The sequence below is a fragment of the Emys orbicularis genome, chromosome 1 (genome assembly GCF_028017835.1).
Source record: "Emys orbicularis isolate rEmyOrb1 chromosome 1, rEmyOrb1.hap1, whole genome shotgun sequence".
Lineage (NCBI taxonomy): Eukaryota > Metazoa > Chordata > Testudines > Emydidae > Emys > Emys orbicularis.
The window spans coordinates 68,732,059-68,756,205 of record NC_088683.1 but is presented as its reverse complement, the minus strand read 5'-3'; the positions used below and the strand labels follow the sequence as shown (position 1 = coordinate 68,756,205).

The 24,147-nt window shown below is 39.0% G+C and overlaps 1 protein-coding gene across 1 annotated transcript in view; it reads right to left on the bottom strand.

The window, feature by feature from the left end:
• Nucleotides 1-3,720: 3,720 nt before the first annotated feature.
• The window catches only part of NUP107 (nucleoporin 107), a 35,679-nt gene continuing 15,252 nt past the window's right edge, over nt 3,721-24,147 (bottom strand). The window contains exons 11-24 of the mRNA XM_065413380.1: nt 21,802-21,892; nt 20,280-20,356; nt 19,656-19,715; nt 16,492-16,637; nt 16,335-16,383; nt 14,980-15,049; nt 14,118-14,236; nt 10,954-10,992; nt 7,631-7,733; nt 7,211-7,371; nt 6,764-6,889; nt 5,817-5,930; nt 4,900-5,067; nt 3,721-4,005 (exon numbers count right to left, since the gene is read on the bottom strand). Of these exons, the coding sequence (XP_065269452.1) occupies nt 3,898-4,005; nt 4,900-5,067; nt 5,817-5,930; nt 6,764-6,889; nt 7,211-7,371; nt 7,631-7,733; nt 10,954-10,992; nt 14,118-14,236; nt 14,980-15,049; nt 16,335-16,383; nt 16,492-16,637; nt 19,656-19,715; nt 20,280-20,356; nt 21,802-21,892 (1,431 nt within the window). The 3' untranslated portion in view covers nt 3,721-3,897. The remainder of the gene's footprint in view (nt 4,006-4,899; nt 5,068-5,816; nt 5,931-6,763; nt 6,890-7,210; nt 7,372-7,630; nt 7,734-10,953; nt 10,993-14,117; nt 14,237-14,979; nt 15,050-16,334; nt 16,384-16,491; nt 16,638-19,655; nt 19,716-20,279; nt 20,357-21,801; nt 21,893-24,147) is intronic.

The following is a 24,147-nucleotide window of genomic DNA, read 5'->3' as shown; positions in this document are numbered from 1 at the left end:
AAAGCCCGATGGCTTCAGCCCTGGCTGGTGGGGATCAGGTTACAGGCTGGCTGCCTGCCTGGGGCTGAAGTCCTTGGGTTCCCCCCCTCCCATCCCCAGGGTGATGGGGCTTGGGCTTTGGCCCTTTCCCCTGCCCGGGGCGGTGGGTCGCCGATGGGCTCAGGCTTCGGTCCCCCATTGTGGGGTCTTGTAGTAATTTTTGTTTTGCAGAAGGGGGTCGCGGTGCAATGAAGTTTGAGAACCCCTGCCCTAAACATTGTACGTCACTGACAAAGACAGGTTTTTAGTTTCCTTGTCCGTAGAAGACAGTTAAATAATTCTTTTGCCCATTCAAGTACAGCTTCTCAAGGTGCCAAATGAGCAGCATTTTGAACGAAACCATCCAATACCTAGCCAATCAAAATGGAAAACAGCTTCAAACATTGTGAGAAGTGATACCTAACACAGTTCCTCTCCAGAGACATTAAGAAGTTTCAGGTGTCGCCCCCTGGCCCCCATTACATCTTTTGGTAGGCATTTGTGCTTCAAAAACCAGTGCATTAAGAAAATGTTTAATAAGTTCCTGTCAATTACACCTGTACAAACTCATTCAAGGTACAGATGTCACTGAGGGCCTAATTAAGCCTGCAGAATTTTTATTATTAGTGGCAACACATGACTATGCTGTTCTGACATCTTTTGTTTGTGAACTGAATATAGCCAATGCAGAAATGGACACGTACACAAGCACCCAGAAGCAGTACATCTTTTAGAACTTCTGTTTTTGTGGTTGTAGTGAAGCTCCTGGTTAAGTAGGGAAATCAGTTGATCTTAATAAAAAAGCAGAAGTATAGGATTGGCCTGACGGTACTGTGGTTAGTACTCAGAGCTGACATGCTTAGGTTCAGTTTCTCACCCATCTTTCTGTTTCAGCTGGCTCTACAGCATTCCCAGCCCTTGGAAGGAGAGAGTATCTTGTTCCTCTATATCCACTGTTAAGAGCAGCAATGAATTTCAAAGGGAGTTCTATCTTGCCCAGCCCATTAGAACAGCTTCTTGATACAAACAGAAGGGGTCTGTGGCATGGACACTGACAAGAGGCTTCCCTTTCAAACTCTGAGCTGCTGCTAGACCAGGAACTACGATGCTTGGGTTACTAAATCAAAACCTGTGTGCGCGCAATAGTTAGCTGTAGCCTCTTTGCTCTTCTCCATCTAGGAAAAAAAAAAAATACAGCTCCAGGTTTTAGTTAAATGTGTAATTAAAATGATGGCTATAAACATAATGAAAGTGGGGTTTCTAAAGGAAATAATGATTCTGGCACAAGAATTTTCAAACTTTTTCAAAACGTGGACCACGTCCTCCCCCTTTGAGATCACACCATCCCTGAAGTAACTACACTGTTTACATGAAATGAAAGAGTAATATCAAGAACATATGCAGATATTTTAACTGCCTTTAAAGCAATTAGTCTTTTTTTTTTTTTTGAAAGGGTTAGTAACTCCCTTTTTGTGTTCTTAATTTAATGTCCCTTCCTCCCAACTGTTGTCTTCTTTCCCCACTTCCCTACACACATTTCCCTGCAGCCTCATTCCCTCCTTCACTGCACTTCTTAGATTCCAAGGCCAAAATGAACCATTGAGATCATGTAATCTGACATCCTGTATAATACAGGCCCTAGGACTTTCCCAAAATAATTCCATATCTATTGGATGTCTTTCTAAAATATATGCTATCTGATGTAAAAAACTGTCAGTGGAGAATCCACCACCACCCTTGCTAAATTGTTCCATTGGTTAATTACCCTCGCTGTTAAAAAATTGCCTTATTTCCAATCTGAATGTCTAGCTTCAACTTTCAGCCATTGGGTTATGTTATACCGTTCTGTTAGATTGAAGAGCCCATTATTAAATATTTGCTCCCCATCGAGATACTTATAGATTGTGATCAAGTTACTCCTTACCCTTCTCTTTGTTAAGCAAAATAGATTGAGCTCCTGGAGTCTGTCCCTATAAGGTCTATGTTCTAATCCTTTAATCATTGTCATAGCTCTTCTCTGATCCCTCTCCTATTTATTAACATTCCTCTTGAATTGCAGGCACTAGAACTGATGCAGTATTCCAACGGTGATTGCACCATTGCCAAACAGGTAACATAACCTCTCTACTCACTCAAGATTGCCATTTATGCATCCAAGGATTGTATTAGCCGTTTTAGTCACAGTATCACACACAGCTCACATTCAGCTGATTATCCACCTCGACCCCCAAATGTTTTTTCATTACTGCTTCCCAGCATAGAGTCCCCCATCCTGTAAGAATGACCTGCATTCTTTGTTCCTAGATGTATTCATTTAGCCGTGTTAAAATGCATATTGTTTGCTTACGCCCAGTTTATCAAGTGATACAGATCACTCTGAACCACTGACTTCATTATTTACCACTCCCTCACTGTATGTGTCATTTGCAAACTTTCATTGATGGTTTTGTTTTCTTCCAGGTCATTGATTGAAAACATTAAATAGCATAGGACCAAGTACCAATCCCTGAGGGATCCAACTGTAAATACATCTGCTTGATGACAATTTCCCATTTACAATTAAATTACAATCAGTTTTTAATCCATATTGTTCTAGGGTTTTTTTTTAAAATGAAAATCTCATGTGTCACCAAGTCAAATGCCTTACAGAAGTCTAAGTATATAACATCAGTGGTATTACCTTTATCAACCAAACTTGTAATCTCTTCAAAGAGATCAAGTTAGTTGGCAGGATCTATTTTCCATAAACCCATATTAATATGCATTAATTACATGACCCTTCTTTAATCCTTTATTAATTGAGCCCTGTATCAGCCACTCCATTATCTTGCCCAGAATTGATGTCAGGCTGACATGCCTATAGTTACCTGAGTCATTCCATTTCCTTTTTTAAAAATGGCACATCATTAGCTTTCTTCCAGTCTTCAGAGCTTCCCCAGTGCTCCAAGACTTATTGAAAATCAACATGAACAGTCCTGCAAGCTCCTGAACCAGCTCTTAAAACTCTTGGAGGCAAGTTATCTGGGCCGGATTTAAAAATGTCGAACTTCACAGCTTGTGTTTAACATTCTACCAAAAGACTAGTGGAATGGAAAGAGTTATGACCATATGATGAGATCTTTGTTCCTCAAATACAGAACAGAAATATTTATTGAACACTTCTGACTTTTCTGCATCATTACTGATAATTCTACCATTTCTGTCTAGTAATGGACCAATACACCATTGTCAGGATTCTTTTTGTTCCCAATATATTTAAGAAACTCCTTTTTATTGTCCTTAACTATGCTGGTCATAGATTTCTCCCTGTGTCCCTTTGCTTCTCTATCAGTTTTCTAGAATTCCTAACTTCTGCTATATTAAAGTTCCCTACCATCAACTTCCCCATTATTCCATTTGTTTTAATATGTATTATGTTTATAGCTGCCTTCACTTAGTTTCTAACCAGCACAGCCTTCTTCCTCAACTGAGGTTCAGAAGCCATGATCCATTCTTCTTCTGCTGGTGGCTGACTGTTCCAGTCCACAAGTGGCTCCTGTGGAATTGCCTGATTAAGCAAGTGCAGGGGGCTGTTCACATATCTGGAGTCACTTGCAGCACTGACACCTTAATGTACACTTTTACGTTAGAATCAACAAACATTAGGGTTTCTGCTTATGAAGCAATTTTATTGGAAAAACATTAAAGAAAAGACTGTATATGAACTTGCATCAAGTATTTAGTCAGCATTTTTCAATTACAGATATTCAAATCTGAGTTTAATTTTACAAAAGACATTATTACCCCAAAAGTTCATGTATTTTTCAAACAGAACAGGATGTCCAGACTTCCCATTCATAGTGCCATTCAAAAGTTCCTGTCAATACTAGAATGGTAGAACTACGATTGAATTTCATATCCCAGAGGATCAAGACCCTGGTCCAAAAGCATTAGAGAAGACTCCCTCAGCTTCTGTAGCAGCTTTCTGAGTTCTTCCTTAGAAAACACCTGAAAATAAAAGATATATACATGAGGTCATAGCTTCTTTATAGATGAGACAGATTTGCAAGTAAACAGTGGTTTAAGTATGCTGCTCAACTTATGTCTAGGTAGTCTCAACACTTGGTCTGACAAATAGGTTAGAATAAAGAACTCCATGATCAGGTGTCAGGATTGGAAGAGAGTGACAGAGTACGCAAAGTCATCCAACCAACCTCAAAACCCACTCACTAACTCAGAACAGCTTGATGTATCCACTAAAAAGATCAGCAGAGAAATAGGTAATATTAACATATATGTTTGTTGTCATTAGTCTTTGGAGTCAATGCCACTTGAGTTGGGCAGGTCATAGCTCTTACAGTTGATGGTTTACCTGCAAACTCTGCAAGATAGTCCCTTTCTGATTCACACGGGAAAAAGATTTTTTCACAGCCATAAGGACTAGAAACATAAAAGTATTAAATTTACAAAAGCCCTGGTACACTGTATCAGCGAGTACTGGCTCAATAAGATCTCTACCAGCAATGAAATGTAATGGCAAGGCAATAAATCTCTCTTAATGCAATTTAAAAAAATATATAATACCAAAACCACACCAATGGCACTATGCAGAAGAATGAGATATTGGTTATCTGAATATTTTCTGTGTAATTCTCATGGCCCTTATCAACTTTGAAAGAAAGCATAGCAAAAAACTTGCATAAAGGGTTAATTGTCAGGAAATCCTTTACTGCTGCAAGTAACAAGATTAAACAGTATGACCTAGTGTTTGTTTTTCTAACTGTAGCTTCATGACTTCATTTACAAACACAATCAATAGTTTTAACTTTACTAAACAATTGTGGATATCTTTACATTAGATTTAAAATGCAAATAAATAAGTGGTTTTGAGCTCTGTCTCACCACATAGAGCTTGTGTCGCTCTGAAGCAACCACATCAGCGAGTCTCAGGCATTCCTGGTACTGTCTGGTGCTGTGTAAAACCGTATGAAGTAGAAAGCAAATCATAGGCAGGCACAGTTTTCGCAGCAAGATCATCTGATGTGTTCGTTCAGGGTCATCTTCAGCATCCTTACCATAGAAAAGCATGCATTAGTTACAAGTACATTCCTTTACTAGGTTTTATTATATTGTCCTCACAAAGCAACAGTACTTCTGCCCAATTCTAACTGTCAGGGGTAAAAAGTCATGCAGCAAAATATAGTGGTAACAACTAACACACATATTTACAAGTTTGGAAGACTTAAAATCAATCTACAAATGGTTATTGTATTGCAAAGAAAATGATTTTCCTTAAACTAAAAAATAACAAAAGGAAATTAAGGAAAAATACCCTATTATGAAACTTAAGTATAATCAGTCTGGTTGCTAACTCCACATTTTGCCTGTGTCCAGTTAAAGCAGTCCATGTTTTCCAACCATATTTAATGTATTGTGTAAACTTCTTTCAGGTAGATTTATCCTGAAAATTCACATTCTGATCTCAAGCAGGGCAGAAGCCAGCCACTAGTTGAAGGAGTTTAGAAGAAACTACTCCTGTGAGCACGCTATTCTTTAAATGTCCACTACATGGTTTCTTATACCTCTTCTGATGAATCTGGTACTAAACACTGTCAGAGACAGGACTCTGGACTTGATAGGGCAATTCTCATATTCCCAACCATGGGGGAAAAAATCCATTCATGGTGATAGTCAAGTCACCAGAGTGAATTGTAACTGAGCAGCAACAGCAAGTGAAACTGGGAAGTACTAATGTCTCCTATTATTGGGTAGAAACAGCTTTTTGGAGGCCTGTTCTGAGGTACAAGAGTGCATTTTACCTCTCTGACATCAACCATCCATCCTCCATCAACAAATAGCAAGACATTGTACATTTTCTCTTTCACATCAGCTGTTACAGCATCCAAGAGACCTTTCCAAATACCATAATCCATCTGAAGGAGAAAAACAGAGTAAACAGAATATCCAAGGCCTATTTTAATAGAACCGATATTTTAATCTAATGTATAGACATTGACAGACCTAATTCTAAATAAAAAATATTAAATTTTAGCTGCTGGCTGAAATGCCAGCTGCTAATAGACATTGTCATGCATGCTTAATTACCTACATAAAGAAAGTTAAACAGATTGCTTCGAAGCAGACACAGACATAAGAGGAAGATGATAATATTTTGACAACTTATTTTACCATATTCTCCAGAACAAGATTGCATGTTTCAATTAAACTACCTACAGTATATTTTGTACTTGCCAACATGTGAAGTCTATAAAGAGGGTCTTTAGGTGAGAAAAACCTGCAACATCTTTTATAAGAGGAGATAAGAGGGTAGTAAAATACAATAGATCATCACACAAAACAGCATTCTCCTCACTGTCCAGTGAAGATTTATTAGCAGAATGTAGTAGTGAGGTCTCGTATTACTAAGACTGAATATTTTTACAGAATTATACAATAGAATATTTACTAGTATATTATGAAGTACTATAAATAAAGATTAAATACAGTTGTAAAATATAGGAGCGCTTTATAAGGCAGTAGCCTTCCTATGTTTGATTTTTTTAATTCATTTTCAGTATTCAAAATTCAGTAATTCACAAAATGGATCTCCCGATCAATGTGAATTAGTACATTTCTACAGTATTAAAAGTGGACTGTCCCTCTGAAACAGGGACTATTGGAATGTAGAGTATTTGTGTGATAATTTTTACATTTCAACATATTTTGTCAACAAACTTTGAGACTAATATCTACACATTCTGTATACCTCATACTTCTTCTCTTTATGTTCATGGGCCACTCTCTCAGTGAAGCTTGCTTGTGGCAGTAAAGTAGGCTTCTGTGGAGCTGAGTTCATGTGTTTAAACCACTCATTGAACGTTTCATGGGCTTCCTAAATTGCATTGGAAAAACACATTTGCTAAAGATTGCTACTCAGACTTTGATTGATCTGTGAATTGCTCGGTTACATTGATCTCCTTGTTAAATTTTTACAATAGAAGAATTTAGCACATCTTGCTTCTCCAAAGTTACTCAAGAGTCAACATTTGTCAACAGTGCAGAAAAACCACCACCACTTTGTAACATTTCAACTACAGTTTGAAATATGTACATGCTTCTCTAGAGCCATTTCCAATCCTAATATAAGAGGCAAAAATTATAGTTACCCGTAAGTGATTTCAAGTACCCAACGTTTAGTGCATTTGATTCTCACCAGGTATGCTCTGATACATAAATGCTCTCTTATAGCATTGTCATCTTCAGCTGGAAGCGGACTATCCATTCCTTGTTCCTCCCATTGATTGTATATTTCTGCTATGGAATCTTGTGGAATCTTCACAAACACATCTTTTGCTGCTTCATGTTTCTTGGATGCTGTGACAATGCGATTTAGAATTTCAGTACTTTTAGAATGTTATTACAGAATTGGTTAATGCTGGTGACAAACTTATGATACAATTTTGCTACAATTTCAAGATGGAGGATACTTGACCCTCTTCCTTGTTCTAGTCATGTTCTTTAATGAGCTATATGATTTTAGTCCAAATCTAATGTTCTTAGATTGCCGAGACGAATTGTCAATGAGACTATGTTAAAATCTACTACACAAATAAAATCTGTAAAATGATAGTACCCAAGAACTTCCTCATTATAGCATTGCTTTGCTTAAGTGCTTCAGCCCTCTGTGCAGGATCAAATACTAGCCAGTCAATCACATCAATCTTCAAGCGATCTTCCTGTAAAAGCATATTTATTAGACTTAAGATCTTTTTCAAGGGTAAAGCAAAATGTTAAATACACTTGGTTCTGGGCATTAAATAGTGTCCTACCAAGAAGTCTCCAGACAGCATTATGGGACGCTTATGGTAGACTGGTTTAATCACAGGTTTACTACCAAAAGATTTGGGAAAAACAAACATTCTCTGGTAGCCTAATTCCACCCAAAATCTATTCCAGTCAAAGTTTCAGTTAATTACTATCCACTGGACAAGCTGCTGATTTGCATCTCAAAATCTTGCCTCTATTTCTTTAAAAGTTAACAGTTTGTTGGATAGACTGAAATATTACATATTTGCCAAATGGTTCCTCTAGCTCCACTCAGCCAGTTGCTCGCATACCATACTTTGGAAAAGTGAGTTCATGGCTAATTACAGTATCATGATCACCAAAGTACTGCTTAGCTGCTGTTGAGTGGTGTTGACAACGACCCTAAGGCAGGAGGCAAGTTTTCATTTTCCACCTTAATTTAGGTATGCCGGTCAGTAATGTGCTAAAGTGAGGTCAGATCAAAAACTTGTTCTTGAGATGGAGAAGACAGACAGAACAAATGCACATGCTCTTACATCAGGGTGAAGATTTAGTTTTCCAAATTTATAAGAAGCTCTTCACCACTTTCACATCCTTGACAGAGGTGCGTTACTGACTTCATCTCCATTCACTGTTTACTCTCTGAAGAGTGGATATAATCAACACATACTGCAGCCATGAAAGATCAAGAGATGCAAAAACCAAACCCACAATATGAATTCACTTGTTTCACCTCTTTGCCTACCTCCCGCTAGAGTAAGTGTCACTCTCTTGCACATGCTTTCTGCATTTGCTTGAAAACAGAAATATGGACACTGTCGGTAAAGCATATTGCACTCTGGAATTTTTGTACTGCTGGCTGAAATCTGTACATAGACATTTACCTCTGTTGTGCCTGTATCTAGTGCAAGGTCATGGTGAGTGAACTCGCCAGTATCTTTCTTGCGAATGTTTTCAACAACAGTTTTTGTTATGGTTGCAACATCCAGACCTAAGTTTAAGATAAAATTATATACCAATATTTAATCAATCTTTATAGGAAGTGTATCAATCATTTTATTTTAGTGCTAGTCATTCTTATATGACTGTGCTCACTGCAAGGCTGACCCATATGATTTTGAAATGCAAAACTGAAAATCAGCATTAAGGAGAATGACATTTGAGTTTTTAAAGAAAAAAAAAATCAAACAGTGGGAAGGAACAGTAAAACAATTACAGTTAAGGTATGCTTTTCTGTCTGTGTAGTAGGACTGATATATAGGCACATATTTTAAGACCCACCTATTCCCAGAACCCTGGACTAAAGAAGGCAACACAACTGATTTAATAATCTAGAGACTAAGGGAACCTCACAGCAGTGCCTTTGTAGATTTTGTATCAGTAACTCGTTTGGCAAGAGATGTTATCTTAGCTAAATTGTCTCTGGAAAATGAATAAAAATGCTAAAGAAAAAATAGACACCCTTCCAATTATGAATATAAAGAAAGTATACTTATATTGCCATATTGTCTTGTTTTCTAAATAAAAAAAGTGTACTGTTTCAGAAAAAACAAAAAGGAGGCAGAATATTTCCTAGATGAAAGGGTATTTATGAACCAGAGGACATGCATAGAAGCTGCATTGACCAACAGATTAGACAGCACCACAGTAAAGATACTTCTACGCAAGAGATTCCAGTTTGAACGTGACAGTAGGGCCTCTCCCAGGCAAGCAGCAAAGCTGGCCATTTAGCTGGAGTTTTGTTCAGTGGGGAGGAGAGGAAGGGAAAGGTTGTACGTTAATTTTACAACCACAATGGAGTATTAGAAAGCAGCAATGTAAGCAGGAAGGGAGAGGGACAGACAGTGAGCTTCACAGCTCTGCCAAATCCTTGAGTCAGTACATGGGTCTGACAACAGCCTTCGTTGAATGCTCTTTAATTCAGGTCTGGGTAGGAATCATGAAAGCCTCGGCCAACTCATTGCAAAAATAAGGATACATGGATCAGTCAGGCAGTTAACTTGGCATTTGTTTCCTATCTGGTTCGGAAGTGACTGCATGTTAAAAAAATGTAACAGGTTAATTTAGAAAGAAAAATCCAATTCCAGGGAACAGTTATAAAGAGACTGATCCTCCTGAAACATAGGCCAGTCCTAAAAATGTAACTGTTCACAAAAATGTTATAAATTTAGTGTAACTGAAAATAGTAAAAACTGACCAACAACATTTGTGTAGCTGGGATTAGTAATAATGGAACTAATGTTTCTGAAAGGTAACATCAAAGGCAGAAAAAGCTTATAAGGCTAACATCAGCATTTCTTACCTGCTTCCTTTGCTAGTTCAAGGCAGTGGTGACGTTGCTCAGTTTCAGTGACATCTTCCAAAAATACAGCATACTGAGCAACAGCTAGCTCCTGAGGTAAGTGGCTGACATAAAATGCTATTAGATCTGTGTGCTGCTCACTTACCAACCGCTGCAGAATAAAAATAAATATTAAAAACAACAGTAATGAATATGCTTCTGTACAGAACCCATTCTATATTCCGTTTCTATTTTTTACATATATACACCGCCCACCATCTTGATGAGTATCAGAATGCAGAACACACATTTCTAAAAAGCAAGATTAGACAAAAAGATTCAATTGAATCTTCATTTACAGGCAAGGGTCTATCAAACTGGTTCTCACTTAGGCCTTGCCTACACTACAGGGGGTAAGTCGACCTAAGTTACACAACTCCAGCTACGTGGATAAGGTAGCTGGAGTTGACGTAGCTTAGGTCGACTTACTGCGGTGACTACACCACACTGGGTCGACGGGAGACACTCTCCTGTTGATTTACCTTACGCTTCTCGTTCCGGTGGAATACCGGAGTTGACGGGAGAACGATCTGCGGTCGATTTAGCGGGTGCATCGATCACCACAGCATCAATACCAGGTAAGCATAGACATGTCCCTAGGCATTACTAACACAAGCTCTAGTATGTGCAAGTGAGTTCCTGTGCATCTAGTAGGATGCATTAATTAATATTTTTCATAGCTCTCCCTCAAGCGTTTCCATTTGTTGCATTAAAATATGCTACAGTAACTTTAAAGCTGCCTGTTATTCCCCTACCCCCAACCACAGCTGAGCAGAGCAGAAAAAGCCCCTATACTTTTGAAAGCTTACCTGAATGTAGGTCTTTAAGATTTCAACAGAGACTTCCTCCTTAATTGGAAAAAAAGATTTAAATTTTAAGTAAAATAACATAGTGAAAGCAACTATGCATCTCTTTTTGCCATTTTTCCCATTGCACCCATAAGATTGCCAAGGTTAGATGCAGACACAGAGCTAGCTGAATATCACTGCTTCAGTAATTTACTCACTGCAGCAGCAAGCTCTGGTGGTGGACCCATTTCTATGGTCTGCTCTTGGAGGCTGGCGGTCCCCTGGTCCCAATGAGGTTTTGAAAATGCTCTGGGGATTTTAGTGCTCAGCCATTAGACCACACACAGTTCCTGTCCTGTGGAAAATTATAATCATCATCTGTTGTCCACACAACCACTAATCGAAGGAACAGGCAGCTTTTACCCCTGCATCATATTTTTGCATCACCATGTTCTGCTCATTATCTCCTGCTTCTTCATATCTTAGATATAGTTGGTGGCTGAAGAGTGCTCCAAGTATCAGTGCCTGCTACCCAGAGAATTTTTACAGTCCTATGCTATATCCTGTCTAGATCTTGATGTACAGAGTCTCTGACTCAATCATTTCCATAGCACAGGACTGCATCTTATACCTTTGGAGTTCTTAGGGGGCACAGAGAAAGAAATTGAGGCAGGGCGCTGCAGAGCCACAGTTAGCCAGCAGGGGGCACTACTGGGCAGGTAACATACACGTTTCCTACATCACCATCAGTCTGGTTTCTGACCTTGGACTGACTGTATTGCTATTGAGGGTGGCTGATCTCATCCTGCTGACTGACTAGGCTAAAGCTCAGAGGGGTAGCCGTGTTAGTCTGTATCCACAAAAACGAGGAGTCCGATGGCACCTTAAAAGGCTAAAGCTAAAGCTGTACATGTGGATTTTATTCAATATCAGTAGCTTTGGATACTGCTGATTGAGGTTTTGACATCTCCAGTATCCCCAACCCAAAAAAGTTCAGAAGGGGCCTACCAAATTCATGGCCATGAAAAACGCATCACAGACCATGAAATCTGGTCTTGTGTGTGCTTTTACCTATACTAGAGAGATATCATGAGGGATACCAGCATTTCTCAAATTGGGGGCCCTGACCCATAAGGAAGTTACGGTGGGGGGTGTCCACAAGGTTATTTTAGGAGGGGGGGGCGTGTCACGGTATTGCCACCCTTACTTCTGTGCTGCCTTCAGAGCTGGGCAGCTGGAGAGTGGCGGCTGTTGGCCGAGTGCCCAGCTCTGAAGGCAGCACCCTGCTAGCAGCAGCAGCGGCGCAGAAGTAAGGGTGGCAACACTATACCATGTCATCCTTCTGCTCTGCTGCTGGCGGTGGCTCTGCCTTCAGAGCTGGGCTCCCGGGCAGCGCCGCCGCCAGCAGCAGCGCAGAAGTGAGGGTAGCAGTACCACAACCCTGCCCTACAATAACCTTGCGACTCCCTCAACTCCTTTTTGAGTCAGGACCCCTACAATTACAACATTGTGAAATTTCAGATTTAAATAGCTAGAATCAAGAAGTTTACACTTCTTTTTTAAAATCCTGACTGTGAAATTGACCAAAATGGACCATGAATTTGGTAGGGCCCTAGTTATGAGTCATGCCCCACAAAAGTCATAAAATTTAAAAAAAAAAAAAAAAAAAATCAAATTTGAGTTTTTATATTTGCCTTCAGGATTTTGACCTTTTAGGATACACACTCAAGTCACATTTGCAAACTTTTCTCTAAAACCATGAAGTGAGAATCTCGTGCTAAAAACGTGCCTCCAGGAGCTGCAGCTTTAAAAAACAAAACAAAACAAAAAAACACATCACAAGAGTTTGCAAAACTGCATCTTCCTTGTGGGATTCAGTGAGGGTTGACGGAGTGGCCCTTAATCAAGTTCACTCTTTCCCCTCAGAGTGTAGTATTCAACTACTCATTTTTCCTTCTAGTGTACTTGTGTGAAGTTGCCCCTGCAGTAACTGTAGTAGGTTGATACCTAGTTCAATGCAGCTTTAGATCTGCTTTCACTACTTTCCCAGTGTCTGGCTAAGAAAGACTTAGCTGAATGCAAACTGGCTTTGACTGAAATCCTGACAAGATTAAAGGGATGATTGTAGTTATGAGAAAACATCTAGAAAAACGGGATGGAATGGCATCTACATCAGTTAATAAGGATACACGGCTGTCTTGCGAAAATGGTTTGCAGTCTGGAGTTTCTACATTTGCAGGCAGCAGTTCACAGTGCCTTTTATTATCTGAGACTGCATATGACTGTCAGAGAACGATTGATGTCTAATGTTCACTGAAGTTAGGACAAGTAGTCATGGGCTTAATCTGCAGCAAGGGAGATTTAGGTTACATATTAGGAAAACCTTTTTAACTATAAGGGTAGTTCAATTGTGGAATAGGCTTCCAAGGGACATTGTGGAATCCCCATCATTGGAGGTTTTTAAGAACAGGATGGACCAATACCTGTCAGGAATGGTCTAGGTTTATTTGACCCTGCCTCAAAACGGGGCTGGACTGGACTTAACTTTTGAATCCCGCTCAGCCCTACATTTCCATGATTCCATGATTCCAACTACTCCTTTCTTAGTCAGTCCACATCTTTTGTCACCTAGCCTCTAGTTGACAATATGCTATGCTTAGGGCTATGCTTGAAAAATACCTGAAAGCTTCGTCTGGTGCAGAATGAAGCAGCTTACTATTTAAGTAGAGGTGCTTACAAGCCCATAGCACCAGGTGCAATTCCAGCTGTTAGTCATGGTCTTTAAAACCCTGAATGGTCTGATACCAGGTTCTTGCCTCATACTCATAGTAGCTGAGATGCTCTTAATGCCAATGCCTAAAACAGTGAGTTTGGCAGTAGGGTCTTGATCAGTAAATAGCTCCTATGATTGGCATTTGTTCTCCTTGGACAAAATTTGGCAAGCACTGTAAGATATATTAATTTTATTTAGGATTTGGTTGTCTTTTTGTACCGCTTTACTTTTTTTTGTTTTGAGTGTTACTTTGGATTCTAGGATCAACAACCGTCCATTCAGGGCAGTTTATTAGCAATTTGTGTACATCATATTTTTGTGTGTGTGTGTATATATTATAGATTTTAATTCAGTGAGCCTAGGTTTCATGGCAAGAGGCAGAATATAATTAAATAAAACAAATGGAATTTACCTTTGTCTGCAGTCCCACAGTGCGGAAAAACAGAATAAGATGCGTCATGAACCGAAGGAGGTGCCCTGGGAGCACACTTCTGTCTTTGGAAAGCCATTTGTTAAATTCATCCATCAAGCCTGTAGCCACAAAGTACATGTCTACATTAGCTTTACAGTGGGGGAGAAGACGACAGCTGAGAAATATTTCAAAACAATGTATTTGTAAAATACAGCAAATAAAAACAAAGTGTGAGAGCTAGAACGTTCCAACAGGAATATATATATATACACACACACACACACACACACACACACACACACATATGGAGATATACCTATCTCATAGAACTGGAAGGGACCCCAGAAGGTCATTGAGTCCAGCCCCCTGCCTTCATTAGCAGAACCAAGTACTGATTTTGCCCCAGATCCCTAACTGGCCCCCTCAAGGATTGAACTCACAACCCTGGGTTTAGCAGGCCAATGCTCAAACCACTGAGCTATCCCTCCCCCGTCTTATGAAAGCATAGCTCTCAACGTGCTGTTCTAGTCTGAACAATGACAACATTTTTATTCCACCAGTCTTCTTCCCATATGTATTCAGAAGAATCTGCATGCTTTTCTGACTAAGTTATATTTTACTACTTTTTACTTCTGCTTGGACTGTTGAGGTCAATACTAGTCGAGGAGGCAGAGCTAAAGTTCTGATTGTAGAATCTTTATTGTTGGCATCATGTAAGCCAGATTTGAAATCAGCTTGACTTTCAGACTGAGTTTGCACGGTTAGAAGTTATGGGAACTTACAAGTGAAAATGTTTCCTAAAAGTAACTATAAATAATAAAAGAAATTGACCTTTGAAAAAAAGTCACAAAACAAAGCTTACCATCCACATCTCCCAAAATAATGAACTTCTGAATCACATGATAGTGTTCTTGGTTCTCCTCTAAAACTCTCTGAAAAACAGTTCACGTTTCCTGTGAAAACCATATACACCATACAATGTTGGACCCTATTCTATTATGGGTCTCTCTGATGAGGGCTAACCTGAATCAAAGAACTATGCTGAGAATAGGGTACTGTGCGAAGTGCAGGAGAGTATACACCTGGAGTACTGTCAGATATTATGGGTGCCAAATAAGAAAAGAATGGTAGAATTGGGGGAGGGGAAGAAAAGGATGTCTAAGAAATTAATGCTGTTAGGGAAAAAAAAAATTAAAAAAAAAAAATCTATGTTTGTGCTCTTAGTGAGAATAAAAGAGCATGATGAAGATGTATACAATTCGAAAGGTAAGAGAAAAAGGATTGCACAAAACTACTAGAGCAACAGACAAGAAAATGAAGCCCAGACATACATACACAAAGAAAAGCCTGTGTGCCTTGAGGAACTAATGCATGGAACATACTAGAGATGCAACTGTAAAGGTCTTAAACACAAATTTGACATTATGGGGATAACTAGGTAGGGGTGTGTGAATGTATATATATGCGTTTGCTTGTTAAATCATATTTCTCTGCATGTTATCAAGTGAATATTTAACGAGATAAATAAATAGGTCTTCTTCAGTCTAATCTTGTGCAAAAAATGTAATTAACACCCTGGATGTTAAAGGTACTATGGATGTGTGACCTACTTAAGTGATAAAATCTTACATTGTTCAGATTCCTACTATGCATAGTATGCAAAAGCTGAAACCTCTTAAAGGGACACTGAACCAAACCACACATGAACATTTTATCTAGTATTGGTACAAGAAACAAGATTAGGGAAAAATTCTCTTTTTTCATTTTTCCTACTTTGTACATTTGAGAGCACTTGAAAGTCAGCTTCACTGTTTCTTCAGTATAGTCAGCCAGTTTGGCAGAGGAAGTTGGGGTCAAGTGTACCTCGTTTTTTGAATTTGTCAGGTTTTTAAGTTGCCTGTATTCCTTTCATTGTCAAATGGGCTGGCTGTGGGGTGGGTGTGGGGGTGAGGAGAAGAATTTTGCAACTTAATTCATTTGCATTCAAAAAAATATCCCCTGTGGAGGCAAGAAAATGCTTGGAAATCTATAATAGAACCTTTTAGAAGGAGATTAAAACCAAATGACTCTCTTATTTACAAAAAGAGCTTGCCATTGATTTCTTCAGTCCTAGTGCATATTTGAGATCATTCTGTTAAATACTGGATTAAAAGCAGTTCCCTGGGACAATATAAATACACAAAAACATTGACTGGAAGTTCTGTATTAAGTATTTACCTTTTTGTCTGTAGCCTGGAGTTCTTCAAAAACCTTTTCTAAAGTCCAGCTTCAAAATAAGAGAAAAATAAAGGTACAGAAACAGTTAATTTGAATGACTGCAGATCACATATGACCTTTATTGAAGTTAAAGTGCACAATAGTACTAAAGACTTACTTTGTTTCTAAATACTCTCTAGGAAGCTCTTCCAGTTCCTCTGAGGTCATTACTGATGTACGGATTTCCTGCTCTACCAGCGAATCCACCATGACCCGGAAATATGCCCAGACTGTATCTTCCCAGGTATCACAAACTGGAAGAAGCTTCATGTTAAAAAGAAAGAAGTCTGAATTAACAGATCTAGAGAAATATCAAAGATGTAGTGGCCATATGGGATCCCATCTATGGTCCATATAGTCCAGTATCCTGTCTCGAACAGTGGCCTCTGATGGGTCAAAGAAAGGCACAAGAAATCTTGCTGTAGCCCAACCCCATTAGTTAGATGTTGGTTTTATTATGCCCAGAATCGTGAGGGTTTCTGTATCTTCCAAAACACTTCGCTTCTTTTAGATTTTTAATCCTTAGTATTGTACCTCCAAGTTTTTCCTACCTATATTACACAGATTTTCAAAAGGACCTAAAGGAGCAAGGTACCCAAATCAAGCTCATTTGAAAATTCCAGCCTTTACGCCCAATCCTTTTCTGAATCATGCTAAGCTCTTGGCATCAGCAACATGTTGTGGCAAGGAGTTCCACAAGCAAATACTACAGTGTGTTAAAAAGTTTCGCCTTTTATCAGTTTTAAATTTGATGCTTTTCAATTTTCTTGAACATCCCCATTCTTTTATACAAAGAGTGAAGACCAGGGCCCAATCTACCTTCTCTACGCCATCATGATTTTGTATACTTTTATCACATCCCCTTTTCTTCATCTCCTCTCCAACGTTAACAATTGCCAGTCCATGCCTCCATTCATTCTTCTTTTCCACTTTCTGAATGTCCTCTATTTAGACTCAGACTTTAAGGCCAGAAGGGACCATCATGATCTAGTCTGACCTCCTGCACATTGCAGGCCACAGAACCTCACCCACCCACTCCTGCAACAGGCCCATAATCTCTAAGAGAGTTACTGAAGTCCTCATATATTAATTTAAAGACTTGAAGTTATAGAGAATCCACCACTTATGCTAGTTTAGACCAGCAAGTGATTCATACCCCATGCTGCAGAGGAAGGTGAAACCCCTCCCCAGGGTCTCCGCAAATCTGAGCTGGGGGAAATTCCTTCCTGACACCAAATATGGCGATCAGCTAGACCCTGAGTATGTGAGGAAGACACCCCGCCCCCCCCACAGCTGGACACCCGGGAAAAAATTCTCTGTAGTAACTCAGAGGGCTTCCCTCTGCCTCCATCCAGTGGCCTATCTCCGGCCACTGGAGAGATTTGCTAATAGCAGTCACAGGTAGGCCATAGGAGATTGCCTGCAATAGCAATACCATCCCCTCCATAAACTTAGCGAGCTCAGTCTTAAAACTTTGGGGTTTTGCCCGCACTATTCCCCGTAGAAGGCTGTTCCAGAACTTAACTTCTTTGATGGTTAGAAACCTTCATCTAGTTTCAAGGCTAAACTTATTGATGGTCAGTTTATATCCATTTGTTCTTGTGCCAATATTGGCCCTTAACTTTAACTCCTCTCCCTTCAGTAGAGTATGAATCCCTGATATTCAACCACCAAAAGCTTACAATGTTTCAGAGCAAAAGGTAGGAACAGATGCAAAGAACAACCTAAAGATTATTCAGAAGTGACAATCAAAACTAGTTATGGGGCCTGGACTTGGGGCTTGACTGTGCTCATGACTGTCACAGGGTGCACTCCCTGGGTGGATCTCATGCCTATATAGAAAGGGGCTCAGCCACCTCCAAGGCAGCTTCCCATTTGCTTCCTCTGGGCTGGAGGAAAGGGTGGACAGTGGAAATCAAAGGGAAGAGTGCGTGGGATATGCAGCAATCATGGACATACTTCTATTTAAGTCATGGATTTCTATTTAAATTGCTGATGAGAAAAATATAAGTAACAGAGGAATCATGGGTGCACCAATATTACTAGCAAGCCCTTGACAAGATACCCACCCTTCCTCAGCTGCTGAGCCTGCCCACAACCCCACTGAGAAGTGCACAGATCCACCTCTTCCTTTCTAGTTGCTGAACTGGAGTTCAATCACCCTTCCAAAATGCCTTTGCAATCTCAACTGCTATACTACATGCAAAAATCCTCAAAACAAGCATTCATTCCCCTCCCAGATGGTGAATGTGCCCAGTCTAATCCCACATGCAAAATCAGCAAAAGTTTTCTACTATATCTTTTTTAGACAGCGTGACCAAAACTGAACATGATATCCCAGATACGGTCACATAATGGAATTATGTGAATAAATAGTAATATTATCAGTACTACTGTCCATTCCTTTCCTTGAGGATCCTAACATCTTGTTTATTTTTATTACAGCTACACATTGAGCAGAGATTTTTGCTGATGTGTCAACAATGATGCTCAGGTCTTTGAGTTGATACAGTTAAATGTAGAACTTAAAGTTGTCTTTTCCCAGATCCAGGTGCTTCAGCCAACATACTTAGTGCCCTCCTTAGGGAATTGGAAGGATTACATTTTGAGGAAATGAAAGAAAAATTAATATGTATATCTTAGTGATAAAAGATGGGGCGGGGAAAACATACCAAAAATATGTGAAAGGTCTAAAACCAAGAAGAAGAAAAAAAGAGGATAATTTAAGGTGTTAAAAGGAGTAATGGGAAACAACTGAAAAAGGCACAATTTGGCTGAATATAGGAAAAACCTGACAGTGAAATTAGATTGTAGAATAATCTCATCAAGTGGTGAGCGGCTTATTGGTTAAGACTTAAAACTAGACCACACAAAACAGTGAAGATAAATGGGAAATACTCTTGCATCAGCAGGGAGGTGGAATAAATAGCACATTAGGTCCTTTTCCATCTCACACTTCTGTCATATGAAAGCTAGTTTAATGTAGCTATCAGAGAATACTAGAAATCTGGACTGACCAAAACAGGAAAATCTGAATTGGCTCTATTGATAGCCAGCAAAACAAAAACAAAAAAACCTGTAACGTTCAATTGTGCTAGCTTAATTTAGATAGGATAATGATGTAAAGGTGTCTATCATTTTTACGATCTTCTTGTTTACTAGGTTTTACAAACATTACACAAGTGACTATGCTAGCTATCTAAAATTCTGCTCTCAGCTATGAGAAAGAAATGCATTTTTACCAAGAGAAGTAGTACTTATCTTACATGAAAGATCACATACCTGTTTGAGGTTCCCACTGAGTGCTGCGTAGATTGCTCTCTCATATCTATTAAACTGCTCCTAATACATATATTTAAAAAAAAAAATCATCTCTATTAGAGTTCTTGTTCAACCTCATAATCACTTGAAATTTTACTAGACACCAATCCATTATAACAGGGTCAATTCAGCAGCTTCCAAGAATAGTTAATGACTGCTGTTTCAACGAAGGGCTAAATATACCTCCAACCCCCAAGATACCTTATTAGGCAATACTATATTGAGTTGGGAGAAAGGGGAGATTTTTCCTGACCCCGTGCATCATCTTATGCCGAGAAGAATGAAGATCAGCAGTCCCTGTAATGATATCTTAGCTAATATCTACAGTTTCGCTCTTATTCCTAAAAAAAGACTAATCCTTTTTAGATATTTCCTAAGCCATTTGTCTCAGTCGTGATGCCAGTTTCACAGATTAATTAGGATACACAAATATACTACACACTCAGAAACACTGAAAACAAATCCCCCTGAGATGTAAGCATAAAGGGTAGATTCAGCTGTGTGGAAGTGAGTGTCAGCATCACTTGATTTCAGGAAAAAAAGTTTACCCATTAACAATATCAAGCAACGTAATATTTATCTTACATCTTCTGCCATTCGCCAACAACTGATTTTCCAAATGCATCTATATGGATTCCCTTCCACTGGTTCCAGCTCTGTTCCTATATGTAAAGAATAATTTAAAAAGCAGTGGGTATTTGAAGTTTCATAGAATCAGAGTTCAAGGCCAGAAGGGACTACCAGATCATTAGTCTGACTTCCAGTATACATCACAGGCCATCAACACCACTCAGTAGCCGTACACTAAACACAACTGAAATTGGACCAGCCCACAGGGGACTAGACTACTATGTGCCACAGACAGAACAGGAGGTTGTTTTTCTGCAGTGTGGTGAGCATGTTTTAAAATTACAGTACACCTCTACCCCGATATAACACTTCCTCGGGAGCCAAAAAAAATCTTACGGCGTTATAGGTGAAACCGCATTATATCGAACTTGCTTTGATCCGCCAGAGCATGTAGCCCTGCCCCCCTGGAGCGCTGCTTTACCGCGTTATATCGGGTTGCGTTGTATCGGGGTAGAGGTGTACTTCAAAAGTTTAGCTGCAGTTTTGTCCTTAAACAAAAACTTAATGAACATAAACAGACCTTTTTACTCCCACCGCTGGGCTGAGCCAGAGGTAGGGACATGGATTGAGGGATACCTCACTAAAAGGAAATACGGCAAGGCAGGGCGCCAACTGGCACATGGATCTGTGCTCACTCATCTTGGAAAGGGTATATACGAGAGGAAGACTCTGGGGTGGGAAAAAGAGGCTATATACAGGGTACACTGGTGGGACATGGAGGAGAAATAAGGAGATATAGGAGATCCAGATACAGAGGACTCGATCCTGTGAGATACTGGGCACTCTGGCTCTAATTCAGCAAAGCACCTAAAGCATATGCTTTTTTTTTTTTTTTTTTTTTTTTTAAACTGGACTGGATCCTGACAGGGCTCAATCCTGCAAGGTACTGAAGAAGAGGTGGTAGAGAACTTAAAGCTTTCCATGTGGCTCAAAGCATCCCCTTTCCTCCATTGTACACCATCCCCATTACACCAGAAAGGGGAAATTCTTACCACCAAAACTTTTCATTGACTTGTTAACAGCTGCAGGAATGGAGTCCTGCTTTGGTGAGCTCAGGGGGGCACAGTGCTTGGATAGCTGGGATAAGTTAGATAGCACAAAAGTGTGTGATGAAAGATTAAAAGGCAGTGGTGAGGGGCTGTCTGGAAACCTTAAATATTTGTTTCCCAGTCATTAAGGTTTGAAGCTTTAAAGAAATGTAGATGAGTAAGAGTATCTCAGTAAAGTAATTTTTGGTGCGTTAGCAGGATTTGGTTGAAACACTTTCAAATTTAATCATTTTTAAAGAAATTTCAATGTTAAAATATTCATAAGGTGTCAGCTATAAAGACAAAGAAGGTTCCTCCCCACCATACACCTGTGAAAGTGTTTTCAAAACATAAAAGGGCCTTAAAATGACACTTAGACAGATCCAGACAACAAGAAAATCCTATGCCTTCTTTCTAGATCTGCTTCAGATAAATTTTGATCTAGGTACCTCCATTTACGTTCGGATCATGATACAGTTTCCACCCTTCAAGAGTTGCAGCTCTCCAGGCCTGACCACATCGTTTGCACAGGCGTTGTGCCTGTAAAACAAAGGACATTCTGAGCAACAGTTTTCAAGGCAGCAAAAGCACATGTATTCTCCTCTAGCGATGCATAGATGTTCGAACATGGTTAATCAACAAAAGTGTTTCTTTGCACAAACTAATGTGCTTATATTTTGGCAAGTCTAAACTCAAACTAAAAGGATCTTAAAATAAAAATTCCAGGTTTTATTTTTTCATTGATTTTGTTTTCCAGTGATGTATATAGGACTTTTCAGTAGGTATTTTCAACAGCGCAAGAGAAGTACCATAGTACAACTACCTATCTTTTTCATTTGCTGGCTTAACCCATTGTCGTATATTCTTCACTTCTAACTAGTTTTTAGGGCTGTCGATTAATCACAGTTAACTCACGCGATTAACTCAAAAAAATTAATTGCGATTAATTTCAGTCTTAAGCGCACTGTTAAACAATAGAATACCAATTGAAATGTATTAAATATTTTGGATGTTTTTCTACATTTTCATATATATTGTATTCTGCGTTGTAATTGAAATCAAAGTGTATATTATTTTTATTACAAATATTTGCACTGTAAAAATGATAAACAAAATAGTATTTTTCAATTCACCTCATACAAGTACTGTCGTGAAAGTGCAATTTACAAATGTAGTTTTCTTTGTTCCATAACTGCACTCAAAAACAAAACAATGTAAAACTTCAGAGCCTACAAGTCCACTCAATCCTACTTCTTGCTCAGCCAATTGCTAAGACAAACAAGTTTGTTTACATTTACAGGAGATAATGCTGCCCTCTTCTAATCTGCAACATCACCAGCATTGCAATGTATTTATGGCTAGATATGCAAAACATTCGTATGCCCCTTCATGCTTCGGCCACCATTCCAGAGGACATATTTCCATGCTGATGATGTTCATTAAAAAAATGTGTTAATTAAATTTGTGACTAAGCTCCTTGCGGGAGAACTGTATGTCCCCTGCTCTGTTTAACCTACATTCTGCCATATATTTCATGTTATAGCATCAGGGGGTAGCCGTGTTAGTCTGTATCCACAAAAACAACAAGGAGTCCGGTGGCACCTTAAAGACTAACAAATTTATTTGGGCATAAGCTTTCGTGGGTTAAAAAAAAAACAACAACCACTTCTTCAGATGCAGCTGAAGAAATAAATCTGTTAGTCTTTAAGGTGCCACCGGTCTCCTTGTTGTTTTCATGTTATAGCAGTCCTGGATGATGACCCAGCATATATGTTGTTCATTTTTAGAACAGTCACTGGAGATTTGACAAAACACAAAGAAGGTACCAATGTGAGAGTTCTAAAGAGAGCTACAGCACTCGACCCAAGGTTTAAGAATCTGAAGTGCCTTCCAAAATCTGAGAGGAACGAGGTTTCGAGCAGGCTTTCAAAAGTCCTAGAAGAGCAACACTCCGATGCGGAAACTACAGAACCTGAACGCCAAAAAGAAAATCATCCGTCTGCTGGTGGCATCTGACTCAGATAATGAAAATTAACATGCTTTGGACTGGATTGCTTTGGATTGTTATCAAGCAGAACCAGTCATCAACATGGATGCATGTCCCCTGGAATGGTGGTTGAAGCATTAAAGGGACATATGAATCTATAGCGCATTTGGCACGTAAATATCTTGCGACGCCGGCTACAACAGTGCCATGAGAATATCTGTTCTGACTTTCAGGTGACATTGTAAACAAGAAGCAGGCAGCATTATCTCCTGCAAATGTAAACAAACATGTTTGTCTGAGCGATTGGCTGAACAAGAAGTAGCACTGAGTGGACCTGAAGGTGCTAAAATTTTTATATTTTTTTTATTTTTAATGCAGTTTTTTTGTGCATAATTCTATATTTGTAAATTCAACTTTCATGATAAAGAGATTTCACTATAGTACTTGTATTACGTGAATTTAAAAATACTATTTTTATCATTTTTACAGTGCAAATACTTGTAAATAAATATAAAGTGAGCGCTGTACACTTTGTATTCTGTGTTGTAATTGAAATCAATATATTTGAAAATGTAGAAAATATCCAAAAATATTTAAATAAATGGTATTCTATTATCTTTTTAATCACGCGATTAATCGCTTGACAGCTCTAGTTGTTTTACATGAAGTATTTTATAGTTTCTGAAAATATGCCCCTTGGTGCAAAGGCCTAAAATCCATCTTTTTGTGTGAAATTTTTTGACGTTATTGAGGGAATTAGGTACCCAACTCTCAAGTGCTTTGGAAAATTCCATCCTTTGTGCTGACA